The sequence below is a fragment of the Megascapheus bottae genome, chromosome 15 (genome assembly GCF_031878675.1).
Source record: "Megascapheus bottae isolate mThoBot1 chromosome 15, mThoBot2.hap1, whole genome shotgun sequence".
Classification (NCBI taxonomy): Eukaryota; Metazoa; Chordata; class Mammalia; order Rodentia; family Geomyidae; genus Megascapheus; species Megascapheus bottae.
In genome coordinates this window covers 2,701,294-2,725,113 of record NC_143523.1, presented here as the reverse complement: position 1 = coordinate 2,725,113, position 23,820 = coordinate 2,701,294, and the positions used below count along the sequence as shown (strand labels likewise).

At 52.6% G+C, this 23,820-nt stretch overlaps 1 protein-coding gene across 1 annotated transcript in view; it reads left to right on the top strand.

Moving 5' to 3' along the window:
- Nucleotides 1-23,820, top strand: part of Mgmt (O-6-methylguanine-DNA methyltransferase) — a 205,407-nt gene that overhangs the window by 35,275 nt on the left and 146,312 nt on the right. Inside the window, exon 2 of the mRNA XM_090346826.1 lies at nucleotides 8,668-8,797. Coding sequence (XP_090202952.1) covers nucleotides 8,668-8,797 — 130 coding nt within the window. The remainder of the gene's footprint in view (nucleotides 1-8,667; nucleotides 8,798-23,820) is intronic.

Here is a 23,820-nt window from a genome sequence, read left to right as displayed (position 1 = left end):
CAGCTGCAGGCCCAGACTGAATTATTGTTCAAAGAGTAAAAGGCATAGAATTATATGTTCAAGTTATCAAGCCTATTGATAGTCTCTGGATATAATGTAACTAATTTAGAACATAAAACTTGCTGCCGTGTGGACTGGAGCTGGGTTAATCACTTGGCGGCTGGAGCGTTGCCGAGCTTTCCGAGGCAGGGTGGCTGGGTGACTGGTGGTAGTGTTCCCTGCTGGTCGGAGCTGGTGGTCCGGGCCTGTGTGCTCACAGCCAGCGGAGCTCGTGCGTGGAGCATGAGGCCTTTTCTGTTGGGAGCCGGGCTTAATCCGTACACGACCCCCAGCCTGGCAGCCTGCACCCAGAGCCTCTGCAGAGCTTGCTCCCTACCTGGGAAAGGAAGGCGTCTTCTTGTTGGCTCATTCAGGAAATGCCAGGCCCGGAGCACTTGGCATCAGGACACAGCAGACCCTGCTCCACTGGTGCTTGAGAATATCCCAGAAAATGTTAGTGAGGGAATCTTTGTTGAGGCCATAGATCAGAGATGGTGTTAAGATATGAGGCTTAGCCAGGTGGCCGGGATTTGTTGTTGGCCCGGGGGAAGGGGTCCTGTGCTCACAAGAAGGCATGCCGGCGGGGGCTGAGGGCTCGGGCGGGCAGTGGACCGTCCCGTGGCCTGAGGCCGTGCCTGTGTGCTAAGCTGAGATGCTTGGACACAGTCCCAACAGGACATGTGCCAGGAGCTCCAAGCCGGGCCCACGCTGGCCTGGGAGGGACCCACAGGAACTGTGGCAAGCATGGCAGCAGCTCTTACCCTGGTCTTGCTGACCTGAGCTCCTCAGTGGTTCTGTAGAACGAACGAACCTGGAGGCCGCTACTGAGGCAGCCAGGGCCTCCCAGAGGCCACTGTGGGTTGTGGAGGAGGGAGTCGGCTTACACCCAGCCCTGCTGGAGTTTCTGGTGGCAGGGCAGGGTGTGTGGCAGCCACTGGGTCCCACCGCCACCAGCCCAGGGGGACCTGGGTGTCTGCAGGCTAAGGGATGGCTAATGAGCCTGGACACCGGCTGTCCCCGCAGGTCCCCAGTGTTAAGCCACTCCCAGAAGCCTGTCACCCGACCGGAAGCCCTGTCTGTTTGCAGGGGGAAAATTCTGCTAGCCTATTTTGTGCTCTTTTCCCCATGATCTGATATGGTGGCACATATCCAGTACCACCATAAGGCCCCTTCCTGGGCCTCAGTGATTTAACTTGCCAAGGTGCTGCCTGTCCCCTGAGGTCACTGCTTTGGTGGTTTTTGTTTTGTTTTGTTTTGTCACATTGGGGTGTCACTCAGCCCTGGCCATGCCACACCCCACCCCTCCCCAAGAAGCCCTGAGCTTTCCTGACCTGGATGCTGTGCAGGACAGGTGTTCTCTGCAGGGCTGTTTCAGCGGAAGCTCCTGTCACAAATGCTGTAAGAACTGCCACTTCACGTCCTGCCCCGGCCTGCCACCCTCTTCCTGACAGCCTGTCATAAGCAGCAGCGCAGTTAGTTGGAACCTGAAGTGCTAGAAGTTTCCCAGCCCACGAGGAACGTGCTGTTGGCAGAGTGTGAAGCGAGGTCCATGGGGGACGACCGGTGTCCCTGCAGACCAGCCATGGAGCTTCCCCCCCCACTCCCCATGAGATGTGGGACCTCTCCCTGCTGGCCTGGAGAATTCCCATACGGATCACCTAGAATGAGGGAAATATGCTAAGTTCACTTTTAACAAAATATAAATGAATCATTTTTGACCAAGACTAGTGTTGAGGACGTGAAGTCCAACACAGACATGTCGTAGGAGTGAGGACATCCAGTCCTGGATGTCAGCTTGTGGCTGGGCGCCTGTGATGGCCGGGTGTCTGGAGGCAAAGCACTGCTCCCCACGCTGTACAGGATGTGGGAGTCCTCTCCTGGAGTCTACTTCCTTCCCAAAATGTCAAGATGTGAAGCCCTCCTCCTCCCACCATGTGCTCGTGGTAGTAAAGGTGGAGGAAAACTAAGAAAAAAGGGAGTAGCCACAGACCTGCAGCTCTGTAGGGACGGGAGAGACAGCTGTCTTCTGGTTCCCAGGGCAGGAAACCCTGGTGTCCCCGGCTCAGCAGCACTGGGGCTCAAGTCCTGGCGTCTGCCCACGTCACAGGCACCAGGGAGCAGAGGCTGGCTCGAGCAGGGGCCAGGTTCTGTCAGTGCATGCTCACCCTGTCAATATTGTACTTGTCCTTCCATCTCTCCATGGCTGAGTGTCCCTTTGTGACACTGAGGAGAGGGTGCAGCCAGTCAAGGGGTACTGCCTGTGCTGTGACCCTGAGCCTGGAGAGCAGGGAAGGTAGAACGGTGGCAGCCTGGTGTCCTACCTGAATTTGACTCAGGGAAGTCCGGTCTCAGTCCCAGGCTTGCACCTGTGTCATTGTCGTCCTTTCTGAGATGCCATGATTTGGGGCTGGCTCAGGTCCCAGAGCCCAGCATATGGAGTCGGGGTCCTGTTGGCACAGATTGGGCCTGACCATGCATGGTGTTGGCCGTCGACTTTGGGGGTTCCTGGTAAGCGCCATAGCAAACCTGCCCTGGTCAGGGTCTGCATGCTTTGATGGGAGAGTGACGGACCTTGGCTTCGTTTCAGAAAAGCTCGGCAGTCCGTGAGTGCACAGTTCCTCTGCCCCCTTCATCCACAGGAGGTTTGGCATTCATTCATTTTTCTAACCTGGCTTCTTTATTTCATCTGTAGGGCGGGTACTAGGCTGGCAGGGTGACACATTGATTATTTAATATACTCTTTGCTTTATCCCCGCTTCTTATCTCAATGAATTGCATAGTAACCGCAAGCTGTGATGGTATCCCCTGCAGCCCTCACCACCAGTCCTGGAGCCTAGAGTACCGGGGTGGTTAAGTGTGGTCCTTGTGTGTCCAGCAGGGGCAGGGCCAGATGGGACGGAGAGGAGCGAGGGGTGGGATGGGGCAGAGGCAGGGGCAGGAAGACAGCCCTCTAGGGAACAGGTGAGTTTCTCCCCCAGCTTCATTCTGGATGCACAGAGCGCCCTGTACCCCGCTCTGCTTGCACAGATCTGTTTCTAACTGGACACAGAGCTTGCTCAGCAAGGCTGTTGGGTGGATTTGCACATGGTAGTTGTCATCTGGAAACATTTCTCCCAAGTGCTTGAAGTTCTGGTGGATTTCTGGAACAATCCGTGAGATCTGTACACACGTAAGTTTTCTTCCCTTCTCTCTGTGCGTGACGTTTCTTTTACACTCACACATACACATTTAGCTGTGGTTTTCTGGAGGCTCCCTGATTCTACCTGGTTTGCATAGATTCATGCTTGGAAGGCGGCCCTTGGCTTCACACTGAGATCCTCAGATCTCAGCCTCCTGAGGATCTCAGGATTGCAGAAATGAGACAAGCGTCAAGCCTGGTTGTTAAATGGTGATGGTCACTCCTGGCTTGGCGCCTTGGGAACAGATTCCTCAGCCATCCGTCTGGGGCCTGGCTTGGATGCACAGACATTTTTGCACACTTGCTGCTCATGTGCTTGGAGCGCCTTGTTGTGGTAACTGTGCAGAGGCCTTCTGGGAGATGTGCGGGCCTGGGATTGCTGCAGGACCCACGGCAAGGGCCTGGGGCTCCACTCCCCAGATCCTCAATGCGAGAGCTCCTTACCACAGGAACCGGAAGGGGCCCACACTGGCCCGTGTCATTCTGCAAAGGGCGTATGGGGTCCCAAGGCCACGGCCACATGCCTGCACCCTCCTTCTCTTCAGTGGCCTGTGTGCTGGGACACAGTGGCAGCAGCGTTGCAGGATGCCTTTGACCCGTCTTTGGGTCCACTCGTTCTCAGTGAGGCATTGCGCATGACACTTTGCCCTGTTAGTTGTTAGTGCACAGGGAATGGGGGCCAGCCAGGTGCCAGTGGCTCAACACCGGGAAGCAGACATCCTGAGGATTGCAGTTCACCACCAGCCTGGTTTAAAAAAATAGTCCTTGAGACTATTATCACCAATTAATCAGCAAAACGCTCCAGTGGCCCAAGTAGTTGAGCACCAGCTACCCAAGGAAGCTAAGCAAGTGCAAAACCTTGAGTTCATACTCTGCCACTGGCAAAGGAAGAGGGAAAAAAAGGGAAAGGAAGAGGAAGCATTCCAGTTGTCTGCCATTGAATGTGACCTTGTGCTGCTTCCCTGCGAGGCCTTGTCCTGGAAGGTACCATGATCTGGGCCCGGGTTTTCCTCCCAGACTCATTCCCTCCCCTCCAGAAGGTGAGAGCACAGGGGTCTCTCCAGGACCCCAGACCTGACCCCAGACCTGTGCATGAGTGCGGGCGCCCTGCTGCTCCCTGGCACCCCCCTTCTTGCTGTGGGGGCCTGTGAACGGGCCTCGTCCCCCACTGGCTGTGTGGGGACGTGGCGACCGAGGTGGGGTCCAGTGCCTGCCTTGCCACAGGGCGGCTGAGGACCTCGTGTGTGGAGAGTGTTGTGACTCCTTTCTTTCGCCTGACTTGTGCTGAGCATTTTATGGTGTGGAACCTTGACTGTGGCTATGAGGAAAACGGAAAGGTGTGGAGCTGCACAGATGGTTCTGGAAGGCCTGGTTTTAGACTCTGCGGCAGACCTGGGGAAGTTCAAGCCCAGGAGAGAAGGCAGTTGCTGTCTCTGGGTCTCTGGCTTTTAATATGGCGGGAAGTGCCTCTGGCGCCGACTGCTTAATTCACAACATTGTTATTTAAACACCATTCATGTTAAAAGGGAGATGAAACGGAATTCACTTCATTTTTCAGAGGTCTCCAAATAGCCATGAAAAATCAATTTTTTTTCCTGCCACCAATTAATGTCAGCCCCTCTTGTGGCTTTCGGTGGATACTGTGGTGCTGGTGAGGGCTGGCCTGCGGGGCTCCGAGCCAGTTCAGGGAGGGACTCCGCCCAGCCCAGCCCCGTCCAGCCCTGAACAGGCTGTGGGGAGCACCCACACAGGCTGAACCCCAGCTAGGCTGTGTGCACGGGAGCCCCAGGGCTTCTGCCCGTGCTGCGGTCAGAACTGCGGTCAGGGAAGCTGCCTGGCACCCTCCGCTCCATCAGACGGATACCCTTGATGTTGCCATCTGCAAGGAAGAGGCTGGCCAGCCAGAGTCCCCGGTCCAGGGCAGCCTGTTCTAGCAGCTGGAGGGAAGGTGCCTTGAGCTCTCTGTTTCTGGCTGGGACAGCTCCCAGCATTCTCTAAACCATGGCGATCACAAAGTTCATTGAACACCTGTGGAGTGGGTGCAGCACAGGTCTCCCACTGTGGTGGGAGAAGACAGGAACTTCAGCACCCGACTTTTGACTTCCCATAGCCCTTATCTACAGGCTCGGACGAAGGTACAGTGGTGGGATCAGGGTAGGTGAGGGACTGCAAACCTTCCCTCTTGTTTAACAAGTAGTTGCCAGAGCTCCAGCCATTTTATCAGCCATCAAGGATAGAAGTCATGGCTTCATTTGTTTTTGTTTTTAAACTTACTAAGCCAAGAGATGTTTTGTTTCTGGCTGGAATTATCACCTACTTGTCATGAGGTTTGAATTCTAATAAATACAAATATAGGAGGGCCTCTCGGATGAGTTATTTGAGCCCAATTGTAAGTTGTGAGTTTTTTTTTTAATTTTTCTGGGCCTGGGGCTCGAACTCAGGGCCTGGCCACTCTCCTTGGGCTTTTCTCAAGGCTAGAGCTCTACCACCTGAGCCACACCACCACTTCCAGCTTTTTCTGTGCATGTGGTACTAAGGAATCGAACCCCGGTCTTTGTGTGTGCTAGGAGGAGATGTATTCCTGAGAGCTCTAGATGTGGTGAGTACAAGTGGTGTTTGAGAAGCCACGGAAGTGGGGAAGCAGATACTGGTAAGACAGGACGCCAGATGAGGAGACCAGGACTCTGCCCTGGGGGTGGAGGGCTGTTGGGCCAAACCCAAAAGCAGTTCATTCTCCTTGCAGTGGGACAGGATACCATATGGCCTGTTTGCATTTTTTTAAATTATTTAAATATTATTTGTAACTTTCAAAAAGCAGATCACACAGGGTGCAGAACCCTTGTCGCCATTTCTTTTTGACCACACAGCTGAGGGCCTTGCAGGAGCTTTATCCTCATGGGAACTAAATGCATGTTACTGTGGAAATAGGGAACTCCTAGAGGAAAGTGTAACTCGTCCTGTCCTGTCTGTATTGGCTGTGTTGTTGTGGTCAGTTGAGCAATTTGAGCTCGGGCCTAGGTGTTGACCCCTGAGCTCTACCACGGTTGAGTCAGAGCTCCACTTCTCTGCATAGGCTTTGTAAAATGAAGTTGATTTTGGAATCATTTTGGGGCCCTGTGATTTCCTTTCTGTGGGTCACTTCCGTGGGTGACCACTGATCAGCATGTTCTTCCAGGAGGCAGGGACAACCTGCATGTCCTGTCACCAAGCCTGAGCCCCTCCTCCCTCTGCTGACTGAGCCTGTGTCCTTCGTCCCCGCACCACCTCCCTGGGTGGTGATCCCCCCTGGCGCAGCTGCAGAGGAGGCCCCAGGGAGGGTCTTCCCTCTGTGGCGGGAGACTGGCTTCTCAGGAAAGGCCTGTGCTCTGCAGCCTGGCACCCAGGCCTGGCCGTGCTCTCTCTGCTTCTTTATCCTTCTGTAGTCCACCTGCTCCCTTACCTGTTCTCCCCAGGCCTCGCCCACCCTTCTGGCCTACACTCAGGCCGGCTGTGGGTCCTGTCCCTGTTGCTGCTTCCCGAGTGTGTTCCCAGTGGCAGGCCGCTGGGATGCTCCCTCGGCCTGGGCAGGCAGCCAGGAGTCTGCTACAGACCTTGAACACCTCTCACCCTGGCTGTGCACCGTGCCCTCATGCCCTCCCTCCCCTGTGTGCCCAGAGGTTGCTCCTGGCTCTCCCTCTTCCCTAGCCTTGTGGTTGGTTTGCTGTAGCCCTTCCTGGTGAGGGGTCAGGTCCTGGTGCACTAGGGGTAAGAGGCTATCCCTGAGCCCTGGCCTAGTGCCCGCGGAGGGGACAGTACCACGGGTATCGTCAGGTGTGCTGGCCCCGCTCAGGGGTGGAGGAGGGGCCTCTTGGCAGGAGGAAGGTAGCTGAGACAGCTGTGTGGTGACACCAGGCTGGGCTGCCACCTGCCTTGCTCCCTGCAGGCCCCCTGCATCCTATGCTCAGCAAGTCCTGTCCATGGTTCAAGGCCAGGTCCTGGCCGAGGCCTGAGCCACTGCTTTCTCTGAGCTGGCAGGCCGGGTCCCCCCACAGTGACTCCAGGCAGGGTGGAAGCGCCTTTGAGAAGCCCCAGATGGGGGTGGGGGCCCTGCCCTCTTCCGGCCCTACTGGGGCTCCTGGTCAGATGCCGCAGGTCCATGCCTCCTGGGGCACTGAGGCGGGCCCTTCCCGCCCTGGGCTCAGCTAGGGTGGGATTCAGAGCTGGTGACGTGGAGAGGGCAGGCAGAGTGCGAGGGTGGCTGTGCCACCACATCCCATTTCCCTGGCCACAGTGTCACTGGTGCCCGAAGCTCAGTGTTGGTGACGTAGGCTTGGTTTTTCCTGTTTACTGATGGAGAGTCCCTGGCTTTGCCAGTCCTCCGGCGTTCCCTCGAGGGTGTGAACTCAGAGGAGCCTGTGGGGAGTGCTGTGTGCTTGAAGTAGGTGCACTGGTTATGCTGTGTGCAGCAGGGTGAGTCTGGTGGTGCTGGTGCCTAGGCGGGCGCCTGGTTCTGACTGGTGAACTTGCCCCATCTAAGCCCAGCCCCCTTGTCCCCTTTGCTGGCCTTGGATGGGTTAGCACGTAGAAAACTCTTCGGCACACAGGGGACAAGCCACACCTGGCTCCCTGACTGCATCACCAGTTCATCCTTCCTCTAGGATCGGGGTTTGTAAGCCTGGGCATGGTTTGTGAGGGGGGCTGTGTGCACACGGGCCTCGTGTGAGGTAGAGGACAGGGTGGGCACGATCCAGGCTCTCAGCGCGCAGGCCTGTGAGATGCTGAGCCTGAGGGATGCTCCTGAGAGAGTCCGAGTCTGCGTAGGAAGGGAACCGTATCGGACAGTGCTTTTGCCTGGTGAGTGTGAGCAAGGTCATTCAAGGTGATTCGGAGGGAGGCACTGAGAAGTCCAGGCGGAGTCTGATGGAGAGGGAGGGGGGACACCGGTCCAGGTGTTTGGGCCTGTAGGCCACAAGGGGAGCCCGGGAATTGCTGGTAGGTGAGAAGTCCAGGCTGCCTGTGTCTTCAGCAGGGCGGGAGATGAGATTGAGGCTTCTGGCCTCACCTCCATCTTCATCTTTTCTTCCAGACCATGACTGGCATCTCCCAGTGTCTTGGCGTGGAGGTGGTGCTGTGTTGACAACTTGGTTTGCAGGTTGTGTGCTCATGGAGTGAGTGTGGTAGCTCACTCCTCAGCGGGCTCACCGCCGGCCCAGGCGGCCCTCGCTGCTGTCATGCAGGATCCTCCTCCATTTATTTATTTATTTGTTTTCCTTTCGGATCAAAAGTTTCCAGACTCATGTTTTTACTTGACTTAAATTGTTCCTGTATGACATTGTCCAAAAAGGAATGTGCTCAGTCACCTGACTTCTGTAACTGTACATCACCTTTGAGTGTCACCTTCCCAATACCAGCTGACAAAAGGGACACGTTGTCAGTCACACTGAAGCAATGACTCGTTCCTCTGCAGGTAGGCGGCGCCATGAAAGCCTGTGCTCTCCAGTACATGACGCTGGACAGTCCTCTGGGGAAGATTTGGCTGGTGGGCTGCAGACAAGGCCTGCATGAGGTCCGGCTGCCTGCTGGGAAGATGGCCAGCACTGAGTAAGTACCAGGGCCCCAGGCTGCGTACTGGAAGCCTAGGTCACGCATCGCGCGTGATTCCTGTGCCTTCTCCACAGGACGCCTGGTGGCAAGCAGGCCGGGCGCCTCCAGCCACCATGGCCAGTGTCTCACCAAACAGTGCCCGTCTCTCTCGGGCAATAACTGTGTGACCACATCTGAGCGGGGTGCACACTTACAGGGTGGGGTGGTTGTGAGCGCTGAGCGTTTTCAGGAGGTGTGAACAGTGGGTGGCAGCCTGAGGGTCCCACACGGTGTGGGCCTGCACCGCCTGCCCTGCAGTATGCTGTGAGCAGCCCCATTCTGTGCTTGTGGGGCCCTAGGGTCCTGGGGAGAAAGGCTTTCTCTGGGGACCTGGGGAGCAAGATTCCTTCCTGGGAAGATGGAGTCTCTCTCCACATGATTCCCATCATATTTCTCTAATTGTAAAAGCATAAAAAATTTAAAGCACTCCTTAATGTTTCATTCTGAAACATAACATTTAATTTCCTCCATTCATTGATTGTGAGTAGTTGCATTAAAATTGCACTTCTCGTTATTTCTGACAGAAAGGAAAAAAAAAAAACAAAACACCAACCCGCTCCTGGGCTTGGTGTTTGTCTTAACTGACTAATAAACACAATGCCAAGAACATTAGATAAAGAAAATACATAAGAAACATAAAAATTGATTTTAATGGACCCCTGTCAGAGGCAGCCATAATGAGCACAAGTGTGGTAATAAATGCCTGCTCTCCTCGCCGGCCGCTGTCCTGTAGAGCTACATGGTACAATCAATATCGTCTTTCTTAGGACTACAAAATAAGAAAACCTTTGAACTGTGTGAACACGCGCCTCTCAGCTTCTATGAGAAACATCTGGCTGTGGTGTTGAGAAAATCACAGGCACCAAATAATTTGTAGGGAAATGTCATTTTATCTCTTAGCATGTTCAGTTGAACAATAAATCATAGAAATTATGTGTTGGGTTTCTTTTTTTTTCCTCCAAAAGGAAATGAAAAAAAAAACCCTATATCATGTTTGGGGAAAAAAATAAAAATAAGAAGCAAGTATTATAAGATACATTTAGTGAAGTATCCATTCTGGATTGTGATGAAGTTTTACATTATGTACGTTTCAAATCAAGAAAGATCAGATTTGGCCACGGGAACAAGATACAGTGGACTTTCTCAGGAAGATGTTGGGGTAGACAGCCTTAACTCCAGCCATTTCCTACCAGCATTCCTGGGTTTGAGGTTCCTAGCTGGGTGCCACAGGCCCATGGGGACAGCAGGTGAGCTGTCAGGGTGACCGAAAGCTGGGGTCAGTGTCAGTGAGCCAGTGTTGGAAACCTGCTTGCTAAGGGTAACTGGCGGGGTGGGGGTTGTTTGCCTGGGGGTTGGGGGAGGATTGGAAAGAAAACGATAGAAATTCCAATGAGCAGTTTTAAGACTGAAACTTTAGATTTTAAGTGTACAGTCCAATAAGTTATGACAAAAGCATACAGCCAGCAGGTAGAGCTTCTCCTCAGCCGAGAGCCTGCACACCGGACGGTTCCCTCGTGCCCCACTAAGTCAATCCCGCCTGTGGGTCCATGGCGGGGCCTCTTTGTAGACATCTGTTTTCATTTTCTCTTGAGTAAATTCCAAGGTGAGGAATTACCAGATTGAATGGCATGCATGTGTTGACCTTTTCAGAATGTGCCAGAACTTTCTTCGGAGTTGTGTCATCTGCTATTCCGACTGGCCGCATGTGAGCCATGGCTTCACTTTCTTGTCAGTACTTGGTGGTTTCTGTTTAAAATCGTTAGCCTTCCAGCTGGTACAAAGTAGTATCTCATTGTGGCTTTAATGGTCAAGTGCTTTGCCACTATGTGTCCTTAGGTTGTTTATTCATATTGGCTATGGTTTTGGGTGCAAGTCCTCTGTCAGATATATGAACTATATGATTGTTTTTTCATGGCGGCTTATGATTTTGCTTTCATAATAGTTTCTTTTGATGAGAAGTTTCTAACTTGGAGTGAATTATCCATTTTTTATCTTTAAAAAATACTTACCTGCTGTGATTTCACTAAGGTAAACTATAATTCCTTTCAGAAGATTTATCCCGTTTGTGTGTGTGTGTGTGTGTGTGTGTGTGTGTGTATGTGTGTGTGTGTATGTGTGTGTGTGTGTGTGTGTTTGTGTGTGTGTTCAAGTTAAGTCACTCATTTGGGGTTATCTCTTTGTGAGGTGTATAGTTCATTTTCCCTATATGGTTAGTTAGTTATTTTGTGAATTGTGGGGGAAACACACACACAGGCACACAGACACACACATACAGACAGGCAGACATGCACACAGTTTCCATTCTTCCTTGAATATCTTCTGTGTTTCTGTCAGAGCTCAGTTATCCATGTATAGGTACTGCTCTAGGTGCTCTTTCAAAACTTAGTTGTCCAGTTGAGGGTGCTGTTAGGTGACTTTTTCTACCTGATAAAGACAGCACAAGTCCTCTGGATTTTATTGTTGTTGTTGTTGTTGTTGTTATTATTATTATTATTATTATTATTATTATTGCCAGTCCTGGGCTTGGGCTCAGGATCTGAGCACTGTCCTTTGGGTTTTTCATAAGACTAAAGTTCTACCACTTGAGCCACAGCACCACTTCCAGCTTTTTTTTTTCTATGTATGTGGTCCCAAGGAATCAAACTTGGGTCTTCATACATGCTAGGCAAGCACTCTACCACTAGGCCAAACTCCCGGCCTGTTATTTTTTTAAGATTGCTTTGGCTCCTTAGTCTCTTAGCTTTACGCTTTACCTCTAGCATCAATGTGTCCATTTTTGCAAAGATTCTTGTTGGGATTTGACTGGGAGCTGTTGATGTCAATTCTGGGCAGGTTGACATCTTCCCGATATTGACCACAGCAATTTGAGATATGATTTATCTCTGTGTTTATTTAGGTTCCCTTTCGTTTTTCTCAGCAGGCTTTTGTAGTTTCCAGCAGAGAGGCCCTGCATGTCTTTGGTAAGATTGATTTCTAACTACTTTGTTCTTGATGATGTTCTATATAAGCTTAAAACTTTTTTAACTTTTAAATTATTGCTGCTGGTCATAGCAATTGATTTTTGTTTGCAGTCGGGTAAATTCTTGTGCAGTACCCACTGTCCTTTTCCTGGGGTTAACTTGGACTCTTCGTTACTTGTGGTTAGGCTGGGGTCTAAAAACTATTAACTGGAAAATTTAAGAAGTCGCTTGTGAGTTTTAGGCTGTGTGTCATCATTCTGTGTAGAGGTGGAATCCTGGGATTCCAGCCGTTTCATCCTGGGATGAAAAGGATCCCTTTACCAGCCGTGTCCTGTCGGGGTGCTCAGCTGTCAGTCACCTAGGTGCTTTCTCACTTCTACAGTGCTGGTGCCCAGGTGACCCGAGTCATACCGGGAGGGGTGCCAGCAATTCAGGCATGCCAAGCGAAGCAGCAAAGTAGATAAGCATCCTCCATCATTACAAGATGATGGGGAGAATTTGAGAGACCCCATTCCCCTCACAGGCATCACAGCCTATTACAGTGTTTCTATTTGGAGTTTCTCTTTCTGTGCCGAGCTTTCACCATAGGCCTAGTGTTTATAGGACTTCTGCTGGGGTCCCTGGAAGGGGGTCTTGTGTACCGCTGGTCCTCCTTACCTGAGGGTTTCACAGCTCTGGACCATGTGCAGTGTGGATCAGAGACGTTTAGAGCTGTGTCTGTTTGGACACACTTTGTTCCTTGTCATTATTCCCTCCGCCATTCGTTAAGTCAACTTTTCATGTGCTATTTATGCATTAGTTCTAGAAGCATTCGAGTGGTGATTTAGAGTATTCAGGAAGATGTGGGGAGTGGTATGCAACTATCACACCATTTTTATACAAGCAACTTGAGTGTCCCTGCATTCCCGCCTCTGTGGGGGCGGGGGCCGGTTCCCTGGTAGGTAGAGGTCACTGTCTGTGTTTGTTCTAGGGGTTGTTTTCCAATTTATCGGATTTTTTGTATAAAAAGTCATGGACAGCTGCCCCCTCTCTGGTCTTCCCACCTCTTATCTGTGTTGCTCATGCCATCAGACATGCCAGTTCATGCCAGTGATCCTCCTCCGTAGGACTGGGTACTGTGATGTTTCTCCAGTCGAGGTGATGTACTCGTGGGGTGGGGTGGTTCTCTCCTATTTTAAACATGATAATCTTAGAATGTTAAATCAATCTTGAAATGCTGGACTATTCACTGTGTGTGTGTGTGTGCGTGCGTACGAGCGTGTGTGCGTGCGTGCGTGTGTGTGTGCGTGCGGCCTTACCCGTCCCCAGCCCGATCGTGCTTGGCCCGTGACGACTGACGCCCTGTCCAGAGCAGTGCCCCCGGGCTGGGGAGGGACAGAAGAAGAGACACTGTTCCCTAACCACAGTCTGTTGCATGCAAGGCTCCTCAACTTCCTCCTGTCCGGGAGACTTCCTTTCTAGCCTGGACATTTGCTTCAAATGGCATTGTAACCACCGTGTAAACTCACAGGCCAAGAGAAGCTGGCTGCCCTCTCACCCCAGGGTCCTGCAGACACTTCCAGCAGGATATTATTACGAGTGTTTGCATACATACATGCGCCTATCTGTACTAGGGCTTGAACTCAGGGCCTCACACTCTTACTTAGCTTTCTTTCTCAAGGCTGGTGCTCTACCACTTGAGCCACATTTCTAGTATTTTGCTGGTTACTTGGAGATGGAGTCTCATGGAGTTTCCTGCCTATGCCGGCATTGAACTGTGATCCTCCAGATCTCAGCTTTCTGAGCAGCGAGGCTAACAGATGTGCCTAGCTGAAAGCTGTTTTTATGATCACCCATTGCTGTATGAAAACATGAACTTGAGATGTGAGCCAGAAAAACATTCCTGTGCCGTGTGTATGAGGTCCATACCCGTAATGGAGCATTCTGGAAATTTCCGGTCGTCCCTTCTACTCCAGACATATTTGTTCTAGGAAGAAGTTATTTACCATCCCTCTGAGTTATTAGGTAACCCCTAAGTCATCCTTTCCACAGACTGGGTTTTCCTTTCAGAGAATCACCTGGAAAAATAGGAAGCATTCTGATCTTTATTCTGTGTGGCTCGCCAGCTCTCCTAGGAAGAGTTATTGTGTAACCAAGCACTGCTTTTATTAAAAGGAACTGGACACTGATTTCCTCCAAAGTTCTCGGGGTGTTTGAATCTTCCCTAGGTAAACAAAACTTTTATTGGAAATCAAATTTTCAGAGGCAACACCGTGGCATCAGGAGTGAAGGAACAGTATGTGGGTCCTGCAGGCGTTGCAGGCCTCGGCCTGGCTCTGTGGGCCTGGGGATGGGCCTGCATCCCCTGCCAGATGGACCTGAGCTGTGGAGTCCTGTGGGGTGAAGCACGGATGGAATGCTCAACCGCCAGTGGACGAGAGATGACTGCTCTCCTGACCCAGCCCACGCCCCGCGTCCTTTGGCTCTAAGTCTGGTTTTGAGATGTCTTATGCTTTTGTATGACCGTTTCCTTTGATCTCGATCCTCTCACGTCTGCCTGGTTAATAGCTGTGATGAGAGGGGTGAGCCACCACACTGGCCTGGGGTTTACCTCTTTCACTGGCATGGTTAACTGCAAGTGGACAACATGTCCGGGAACTCTCGGCTGTGGTGACGGGCTCACACCTCCAGGTCACCTCCTCGTGCGCCCCAGGAGAGGCGGAAGTCAGCTCACTGCATCGCACACTGCTAGGCACACACACACACACAGTCAGGTGATCTCCATCAGGCCCTGCAAGGCTGCTCTGTCCTAGGAGCGCTTGCACACAGCTTCCCGAGTGGATGGCATCACTTTCCCCACAGCGGGCTCTGCACTGAGCCCCGTCGGCCACCAGGGCAAGATTCTTGTCAAAACATGGAAAAGATGCAGGAAAGGCGCTCAGTCCTTTAGGATCTTTGGAGATCTCTGTCCTCTGTGGCCCTCCGTCAGCTAACCCGCGGCCTGTGACGTGGAGTGCACAGACGGCAGCCAAACCACGCGCATGCTTGAGAGGGTGCCCTGGATTCAGTGGGCGTGTCCCCAGCCTGCAGTCGGGGGCCTTGTCTAGGGGAGTTTTGGTTGTGTGGGAGCAGCCAGGTTGGGCCTGGCAAGAGTGGCACAGGTTCTGTCCACAGAGCCGGTCCTGCCGGGTTCCCACAACCGGGGCCCCGCCAAGTGGATCCGGACTCCTTCCCTGGACGTCACCGGGGACCCCAGGCCGCGGGCACCCCGCATCTTCCCTGCAGGCAGCTCTCAAGGCCCCACACAGTGTAACCTTTAGCCTAATTCCCAGCCTTCTCATTAATGTATGTAAAAATATGAAAAGCCCTGCGTAGTGCATTAAAAACTATGTCAGCTGCCTTGCTTTTTTCTATTTATTAAAACTTTTCAAGCAGTGAAAACATTTTACTTGTTAATGAGGGAGTGAGAGAGTTAACGATCTGGAGCGCGCCTCCCCCACGTCCGCTCTTAACCAGCCCACCGCCTCTGCCGCCGCCCCTCCTCTAATTTCTGTGGCTGGGTTCAGCAGGCACATGCAAATAGATTTAATGATTCGCATCAGTAGATCATTCCTCAGTTTAATATCTTCTGATATTTTGGGCCACAGACTCTCTCTTTCGGGGACCGGCACAGAATCTTCTCTGGGCTTCTTCCTACGGCTGCTGGCTGTGGCTTGTCCACTGCCCGGCGCCCAGGAGTGGGTCAGCACCCTCCTCACTGAGCCTGGGCCCCAGGCTCTTTGTGGGTGACCTGACTACAGAGCTCAAAGGTGGGAAACATCCTCCAGCCCTTGAATGGCTGGAGTCCAGCAGGTGACATTCACCTTGTTGGGGCAGGAGACCTGGGGCGTTTTCCCAGATTCCGGGTTTCTGCCCTGTGCTGGGAGACGCGGCGAGGACTACGCCAGGGCTCAAAGCTCAGTGACTTCTGTGGAGCCGGCGCCCGTCCTGGGTGTGGGGATCTGGGAGCCCACAGGGTGCACAGAACACCTCTGATGAGCGAGGTTGGCCAAGGAATGGGTTGAAGTTAGAACGCAGCTCGGCAGACACCACCGGGGCATTTCTGCCCATGTCTGGTGGCCCGGCAGTCGCTGACGGTGAGCAGAGCCTGTGCTCTGGGAGCATTGTCCAGCAGGGAAATGGAGACATTGCTTAGTGACCAGAGGAGGCACGACGAGGGCAGCGGAGACGGTCGCCACTCTCAGTGCCCGTGGGGTGTGGTCCTCAACTTCCCCCAGGGGTTCCCATGGCAGGGCCCTGTACCTGGCTGAAGCCCGTCCTCCCCGGGCCCCAAGCCCTCACCTCCGCACTGGTGCCCAGCCAGCAGCTGTTACACTGGTGAAGGACAAGGACAAGGAATACGTCAGATATGTTTCATCCACAGTTGACGCGATGAACAGGGAGCGTGGCCACCTGTGCATGCCAGGATGATGGGGCAGCTCTGGGAATGGTGCTAGGAAACCACCCCCGCTCCTCTCTTCCTCTCAGTAGAAAGGCTGTTCTGGCCCTGTTGCAGGCCAGATGTGGGAGAAGCCGGGGCCTACTGGTTTGATGCTGGGAAAAGCCTTTCTAGGATGCCCCCTGCTCCCAAGTCTTGGGATATCTTTTTGTAAAGATGTGATTCCTGGAGCTAGAGCAGCCATTATGTGAGGGGACAGAGCTGGAAAGGGGGCTTGATCCTGCTTGATTAAAGGAGGAGGGGGAGGAAATGGAGGCAGAAGAGGAGGAGGAGGAGGAGGAGGAGGAGGAGGAGGAGGAGGAGGAGGAGGAGGCAAGTATGGAAGGAATAAAAACCTGTTAGCACAGGGTGTTAAGTATTTCTTTACTCATGGTTATCTTACAGACCAGTGCTGTGTGGGGTGGTCTGTCCTGGTGTGTACCTACAGCTTGTGCCTGATGTCCCTGGCCTGTGTGTAGACAGCTTGGGGACTTGGGGACTGCTCTCGTGGCACAGGTTCTCTCTGCACCGCCCCCCCCAGAACTGTCCTGCGATACAGTGTCACCCCTCATTCTTATGGAAGAGGGACTGTGCACCCCTGCCTCAGCTTCCTCTCTGATCTGACCAGCTATGCCCTGAGTACGGCTAAGCCCCCGGAAGGGCCTGGGCTCTGAGCTGGCCTCAGGTAATGTCTCGTGGAGGCTGGCTGCGAGCCTCAAGTTGCGTGGTAGGGGAGAGCGCGCACAGTAGGTCCTCTTGGGCAGATTGTTAGAGGTTCACGGAAGCAGTGGGGAATGTTGACTCCATGGAGGAGCCTGTTGGCCCCGTGGCCTCCTCTCCACCCCTGCAAGCCCCTCACTAACCCTCTCACGTCAAGTGTACACCAGGCCTGCTGCAGGTCCACTCCTCTGAGCTCCCCTGGCACACGGAACTTGCTTCTTCTACCTTTCTAGGTCTGCCCATCACTGCCCTGCGGTGGCCCTGAGCTTCTGGTAGGCAAGGCTTCTCTGGGCATCTTCCCAGGGCTGCTGGCTGTGGCTTGTCCACTGCCCGGAGCCCCGGAATGGGTCAGCACCCTCCTCACTGAGCCTGGGCCCCAGTGCTCTTTGTGGATGAGCTGACTACGGAGCTCAAAGGTGGGAAACATCCTCCAGCCCTTGAATGGCTGGAGTCCAGCAGGTGCTTCATGCGAGACTGTCATTCTCGAGTGCCAGTGGGATCCAGCCTGTGTACCTGGGGGCTCAGCCTTGGACAGGACCTGCTTCTCGGAAAGGATGCTGGGCTCCTGGAAGGCCAGCTTGCATGAGACTTTGCATTTCTTTTCTTTTTTTGTCAGTTGTGGCCCTTGAACTCAGGGCCTAGATGAGGACCCTGAGCCTCTCTGCTCTCCCACGCAGAGCTTCTTCTGTTTGTTTGTTTGTTTCCGTTGGGTAAGTAGATTTTGCTGCCCAGACTACCTTGAACCAGGATCCTCAGATCTCAGCCTCCTGAGCAGCTAGGATGGCAGGCGTGAACTGTGGGCACCTGTTGGAGACTTGGATTTCTTAAGTACAGAATTTACTCTCTGTGACTCTTGCTGGGGGTTCGGATGTGGGCGTGCTCCATGCCTGACCCTCCCGTCCCCCCTTGTGATGGCCCCTGGTGGCCTCCAGTGGCCTAGGTGCAGAGCTTGCTGGGTGTGTTGTGTGCCGGCTCCTTCTAGGGTTCCCTTGCTGCCTGGTCTCCTTTAGGAAACCGCTGGGAACTTTCCTTTGTCACCTTCACACCTTTCCCCTGGGGCTTTGCATTTCCTGCCTCTCCTTGTCTGCCTCTGCCTGGAACTCGGGGTGGTCCTGATGGCAGCCTGGAACTCAGGGTGGTTCTGATGGTACTGCCCAAACACTGGTTTGTGACTCTTCTACAGTAGAAATAGTGATTTGTTCTGGTGCCCGTCTGCACTGCAAGAACCCCCCACAGAGGGAATGAGGGGAAGAGGACACGTTAACTAGTCTGTTGGTAACACATTTGGATTATGCCAAAGTCTTTGAGTTTGGTGATCACTGGGGAGGTGGGTTACATATGACCTAGGTATAATAGAAACCCACCACCATTTTGCCTGATTTCAGTGATGGGGCATCGGCTTCTTGAACTGCAAGCATCCCTGTACCACGTCCCATGAGGGAGCTGTCAGCTGGGGGGAATATGATGCCCTGGTTACTGCCAACCTTTTAGAACTCTGTGTACATATATGAGAGGAGGAAAGAAAACACATTTTGAAATGTGAGCATACAGGTGTGACATTGCCTGTGGCGGAGGACTGGTGTGTCCAGCTTGCTGCTGCCAGCACCCTGACCACCCCCTAACCTGGCCTCCAGCACCCAGCCTGCCACTTCTCTCACAGCACCAGTTCCTCTGCAGGCCTGGGCGTCTGGCAGGTGGGTTTGGGTGGCGGGACCTTTGCAAGATTGGGCTTCAGTCTTTTCAGATTTGAAAGCCGAGGGGTTGTGGATACATGGCTGGGTAGGAATGACGCAGCAGTTACCAGGTTGTGGTGCCATAGGCAGTGGTGTCTTCCCGGAGCCCTGGCTGGGCAGGAACCCTTTGGAATGCAAAGAATTGTGGGTGTTTTTCCTTCGTGATTTGTCGTCCTCTTTGCAGAGGTGAAGACTATCAATATTTTATGGCTGTTCTCCAGGATGTTGTGTCTATTACCAGATGTGGAGATGAGACCTCGGTTTCTGCGCTGCCTGCCTGCCTGCCTGCCTGCCTGCCTGATGTCCTGGGCCTGGCCGCCCAGCGCCCTGGAGACATTTTCACCGAGTCAGACAATTTCCATTTTGCTTTTTGAAATGGAAGTGGCCGCGTTCCTTCTCCACTCCTGAGATTAGAAACGGTGTTCCAGCTCTTTGTCAGTTATCGTGACAATCTCCTGTGACTTTCTGTGATTGCCACCCGAGCCTCGCCGGGTATGCCGGTCTGGTCTCCCCGCCCTCCATGTTGCTGCTCTGGGAAGCTGCCGTTAGCTTGGAGGTCTCCATGAAGTGTGTCTGATCGTTACCGCATCTTCCTCCTTTCCTCCCAGCCTTCCCTCGTTTTCCGTGTTAAGCCTGGCATCCCTCCTGCGTCCTCTGTGATGTGGAGCTTGCTTGCCTCTGCTCTGCGGTGGGCCCTGTGTCTTCTGTGGCTCCCGCAGCCATGGGGGCACCGCTGTGCTCCCATTTGGCATTTGGATTCAGATAAGCGGTGTCTGCTCTTGTACAGCGTGTGCGCCGCTGCGTTGTGGGGAGGTTGTTCCCTAGCCCTCCATTGCCCGGGGCCTTAGTCCTGCCTTAGAGCAGGTCACAGGCCTGCCCCGGTGTGGGGCACAGCCCAGTGTGGGGCCTGGGCTGGGGTTGGCATTTTACTTAACCTTGGGTTTTACCTGCTCTGTCGTCTGTAGGAGAACGCTTTTATTGATAACAAGGGTGGCTAAGATAACAGCATGTCTTGAGCGCACTTATCCCAGTGCTTGCCTGTGTGCTACATTTCCAGTGTTTTCTCAGCATGTCTTCTTTCAAGGATCTAATAAGAATGAATGATTGAATATACCATAGCCTTCTTGCCTTGTCTTGTGATCTCATCCGATCTTTGAAGCTAAAACCAGGTTGGGCTGTTGAGGGATTCATAGAAACTCTGAGTGTGGAAATAGTGAAGCACTGAGTTCTGAAGTAATTGGTGATTCCCAGTGATAATGACAAGAAAGCCTCGCTCCCGCTCCATTCCCCCCCAACCCTTCTCTCTGTCTCTTACCATTTTAAGGGCAATCTCTTGAAGTATTGGCTGGTCCTTTCTCCCTGCCATGTGACCCGCTGTAGGTAAGTGGCTGTGGCGCTGCGTGGCTGCGATGGGTTATTAAGTTGTCGCCCAACGAGATGGATGTGGGTTGCGTAGCGTGTTGTGCTGTATATCATGGCAGTCATCCAACTGTTTCAGAAAAATGAGGAAGGGTAAATTCTTTCAAATTTATGATCAAAATTAGCAATTTATGAAGTCTTAAAAAAAAGACCCTTAAACTTTTAAAGTCTCTTTCAAATATATACCTTCACTCTCAAAAGCAGAAAAGCCTTGCAGCCCACCCTGACAGGGGTTTCCGTGGGTCCCGGGGCTTTGCTGGCAGTGGGTGCTGGCGCCGCCCTCAGTGCAGGCCTTCTGACAGTCGGCCTGGAAGGCTGACGTGCTCAAGATTTACCGTGCGTCTCCTCAGCCATCATTCCCATAAGTATTAATTTTAACTCCACTAATAAGAAACTGAACAAAAGTGGAATTATGAGTTCAGTAGTATTCTATGAAAGGTCAGTTGTTAAAAAGGCAGAGCCTGACATTCTGTGAGAAAGGTGCCTTCATCTATCATCCCAAGAGCTCAGGGAGTCCTGACCGACGCCAGAGCAGGCAAGGTAAGCTTGGTGGCCTCCTGGGGTACAAGCATTCAGGGAAAAATGGGAGTTATTTAAAAATGCACCAGGCTGGCTCCTGGCCTTGTGTTGCTTTTGCAATCTGAAGGTGTAGGCTGTGAGAAATCTTAGGAGGGGTATTTCCCTGTTCTGACACTACATAAACACCTGTTTGTATAGAAAAGTTTCTGGGCTCTGCTGAAACACCCATTCAGGTGTCCACTTGTGTGCGTACACACACACACAGGCGCACGCACACACACACACACACACACACACACACACACACTATACACACCCTTCTCAGGGAGTAGTGGAATTCAGGGAGGCCGCCCCCCTGTTCTCTGAATGTGGTGGGTTTGGGTGGCTGTCTTCACTGGACTGGGGAGGTGGTTTCTAGTGTCACTAACAAGACACCGGGTGCAGGGAGATGAATTTCTGGTGGCCACCTTGCCATGTTCTGGGCCATGGTGATTTTGGGGATCTCTGTGATCCCTGACGAGATTTCCTAAGTCCCTGGTGATCACCTCATAGCTGAATTCACTGTGCATTTTGACCTTCTTCTGCCAGATAGCACTTAATCTATTTTCTGTCTCTCCACCCTTCTTTCTCTACTGAGTTAGAGCAAGCAGCAGAGTGCCTACTGTGCACAAAGCTTAGTCAGGCATTCTATGTTAAATGATCTGAGTGTTTTATGTATCCCGCCAATTCAGTGTTAAAGTTCAGTACAAACATATAAATTATTGAGCAGTTAACCAGTGACACATTCATCAGCCGAACATCTTTTATTGTGGCCTGTTGACAGATGATTTTCATTCGCCCATTAAAACACAATATTGTTGGAGCTGAGGTCTGTTTCTAGCTTTCCTTTGTCTTCAAGGCTGCTGGTGATTTCCTTGAAAGCATTTAAATATGAGAACAGTGTAGAACACCAAGGCTAGTGCTTCTCGTCAGGAACAGATCTTTTTCAGATGTTTTCTCTAAAGCTGATTCTGGAAAGAGGATAGCTCTTCTCTCATCTGGCGTGGGGGGGGGGTGCTCTGAGGCTGGGGTCGTGGAAACCTGCTTGGGCCCAGCCTCCTGGGAGCCTGCCTGGGGCTGCATCCTGTGGGTCCTGAGTGTTTTCAGAACTCATGTGGTTCTCCCACTGTCTGTTCTTGTGACCCTGGTCATCCTGGCTGTGTGACAGGTGATGTGGAGGAGAGGGTGCTGACCTGGCTTCCTCTCCATCCAGATGGACTGTGCCCAGGGTGCCAAGGAGCAGGGAGTGGGCCAGGGAGAGGAGGGCGGAGGGCAGGGAACCAGCAGGGTCCCTGTCTGTCCAGTGCTCCCCGCAGGGCCTCAGCTGCTGCCTGGGTCCCTCCCTGTCCCTGCATTTCAGCCCAGCCTCCGCTGTGCTTGTGCCCTTCAAGGACATTAAAAGACTTGCCAGATGTCGTGCCACCAGATTTCTCTCTGGCTCCACAGGGCCTGAAGTCAGCTCTGTAGTTGGAGACATGGGCGCCATTCTTCTGAAAGTGGAAAGGGGCACCCAGGATGGGGTCAACTCAGTTTTACCAAGACAAAGTTGATGAGACTCCACAAATAGCACAAACTGCTGTGTTTGCAGTGTTACCATTCTCTCCCTTATGGTCATAATTTTTGCTTAATGGCTGTTTGTGCTACATTGACCAGGTCTATGGGTTGCTTAACATAAATGATCACATTTGCTTATGATTAAAAACTTCCCCCATCAGAAATACAGCACCCAGGACCTATAAATGATTTGTTGTTCCAGCATTATACTTCATTAGCCACCTCGTGGGCTCCATGGACTCATTGTCTGAGAGTTCGGAACACTTGTAATGAGCTGCATTATACGAACCCTCCAACCAAACAGAGCCAACCAGGGCCTGCAGGAACCGTGTGGCTGGAAGGGAGGAGCGGGGCAGGGCACCGGGAGCCTGCATTCGACGGGGAATGCTGCGGGAGAATAAAGTACTTTATGACTGGAGCAAGACTTGTTGTAAAAAATTATATACCGTTCATGACCAAAATCCTTCCAAACACTCTGTCACCATTCCCCTCTGAACTCTGTAGCTTAAGTTTTAAGCATCTTGTGGGTCTCTTGATATAGCATTAAAACAAACAAACAAACCCATGCAGTGGTTCTTACCTGAAGGCCTGCTTGCTCCACACCTCGTCACCTTTGGCTTTATCTTGGCTTGTGATGGTCCCTGCCCCTCCTGCTTGTGAGGACGCCAGGCCTGGCCCTGATTTCCTGGGTGTAGTAGTCATGTGGATGGTGTGTGTGTGTGTGTGTGTGTGTGTGTGTGTGTGTGTGTGTGTGTGTGTGTGTGTGCATGTGTGTGTGCGCATGCATGTGTGAAAGGTCACAGGGTTAGTAGAAAGGAGGACTTCCTGGGCAAACCGCATTTGTGACAGATGTCAGATCCTGAATCCTGAAAGTAGTTGCAGGGATCAGGATGGTGGGAATTCCTTCCTCTGACAGCAAAGGAGCACTGGCTGCTTTTCCTGGTGCAGCAAGTCTGACCTGGGTAGGGGAGGCACGAGTCCAGGGCCCCGAGAAGCTGGTACTGAGCTGCCACTTGGCAGCTGTGATGCCAGCAATGTCCAGCCATGGCCATGTGCAGAAACGAGCTCAGAGAGGAATGGGTAAGAGCACAGCAGCTGCTCTGGGTGCAAGCTATCTACTACCAATTGGATGGACACTGTCTGTGCCTGGGTGTGGCCCAGGACAGCCAGGGTTGTAGTCTGTAGGGTTCAGGCCCAAGGCTCAGGCCAGCTCACCTGGAAGTATCCTGAGCTGGATCTCCCATGGATTTTGACAGGCCTGGCCTTCCCCGCGCCTCTCCAGTCTCTTGCACTCTCATCCCCGTGGGATTTTACATCACCTGTGTATGTAAGAGTAGTTCTTTACTATTGTGTGAAATCTCTTGGTGAACCTCTTGGAAATTTTTGCCCTGGAAGCCGATTTTTCAAGTAAGTAGAAAGGATTGGCTGTATGCAAGCCTCCAGTCTCCCAGTCTCATGGAATCATCTCCCTGCTGGGGTCAAGGTCAGAAGTCACTGGCGCAGGTGGGCAGAGCTCTGTCATGCTCTGGTTGCTAACTCTGGGAGGAGTGCAGAGCAATTCAATGCAGTTAACCTGACCAG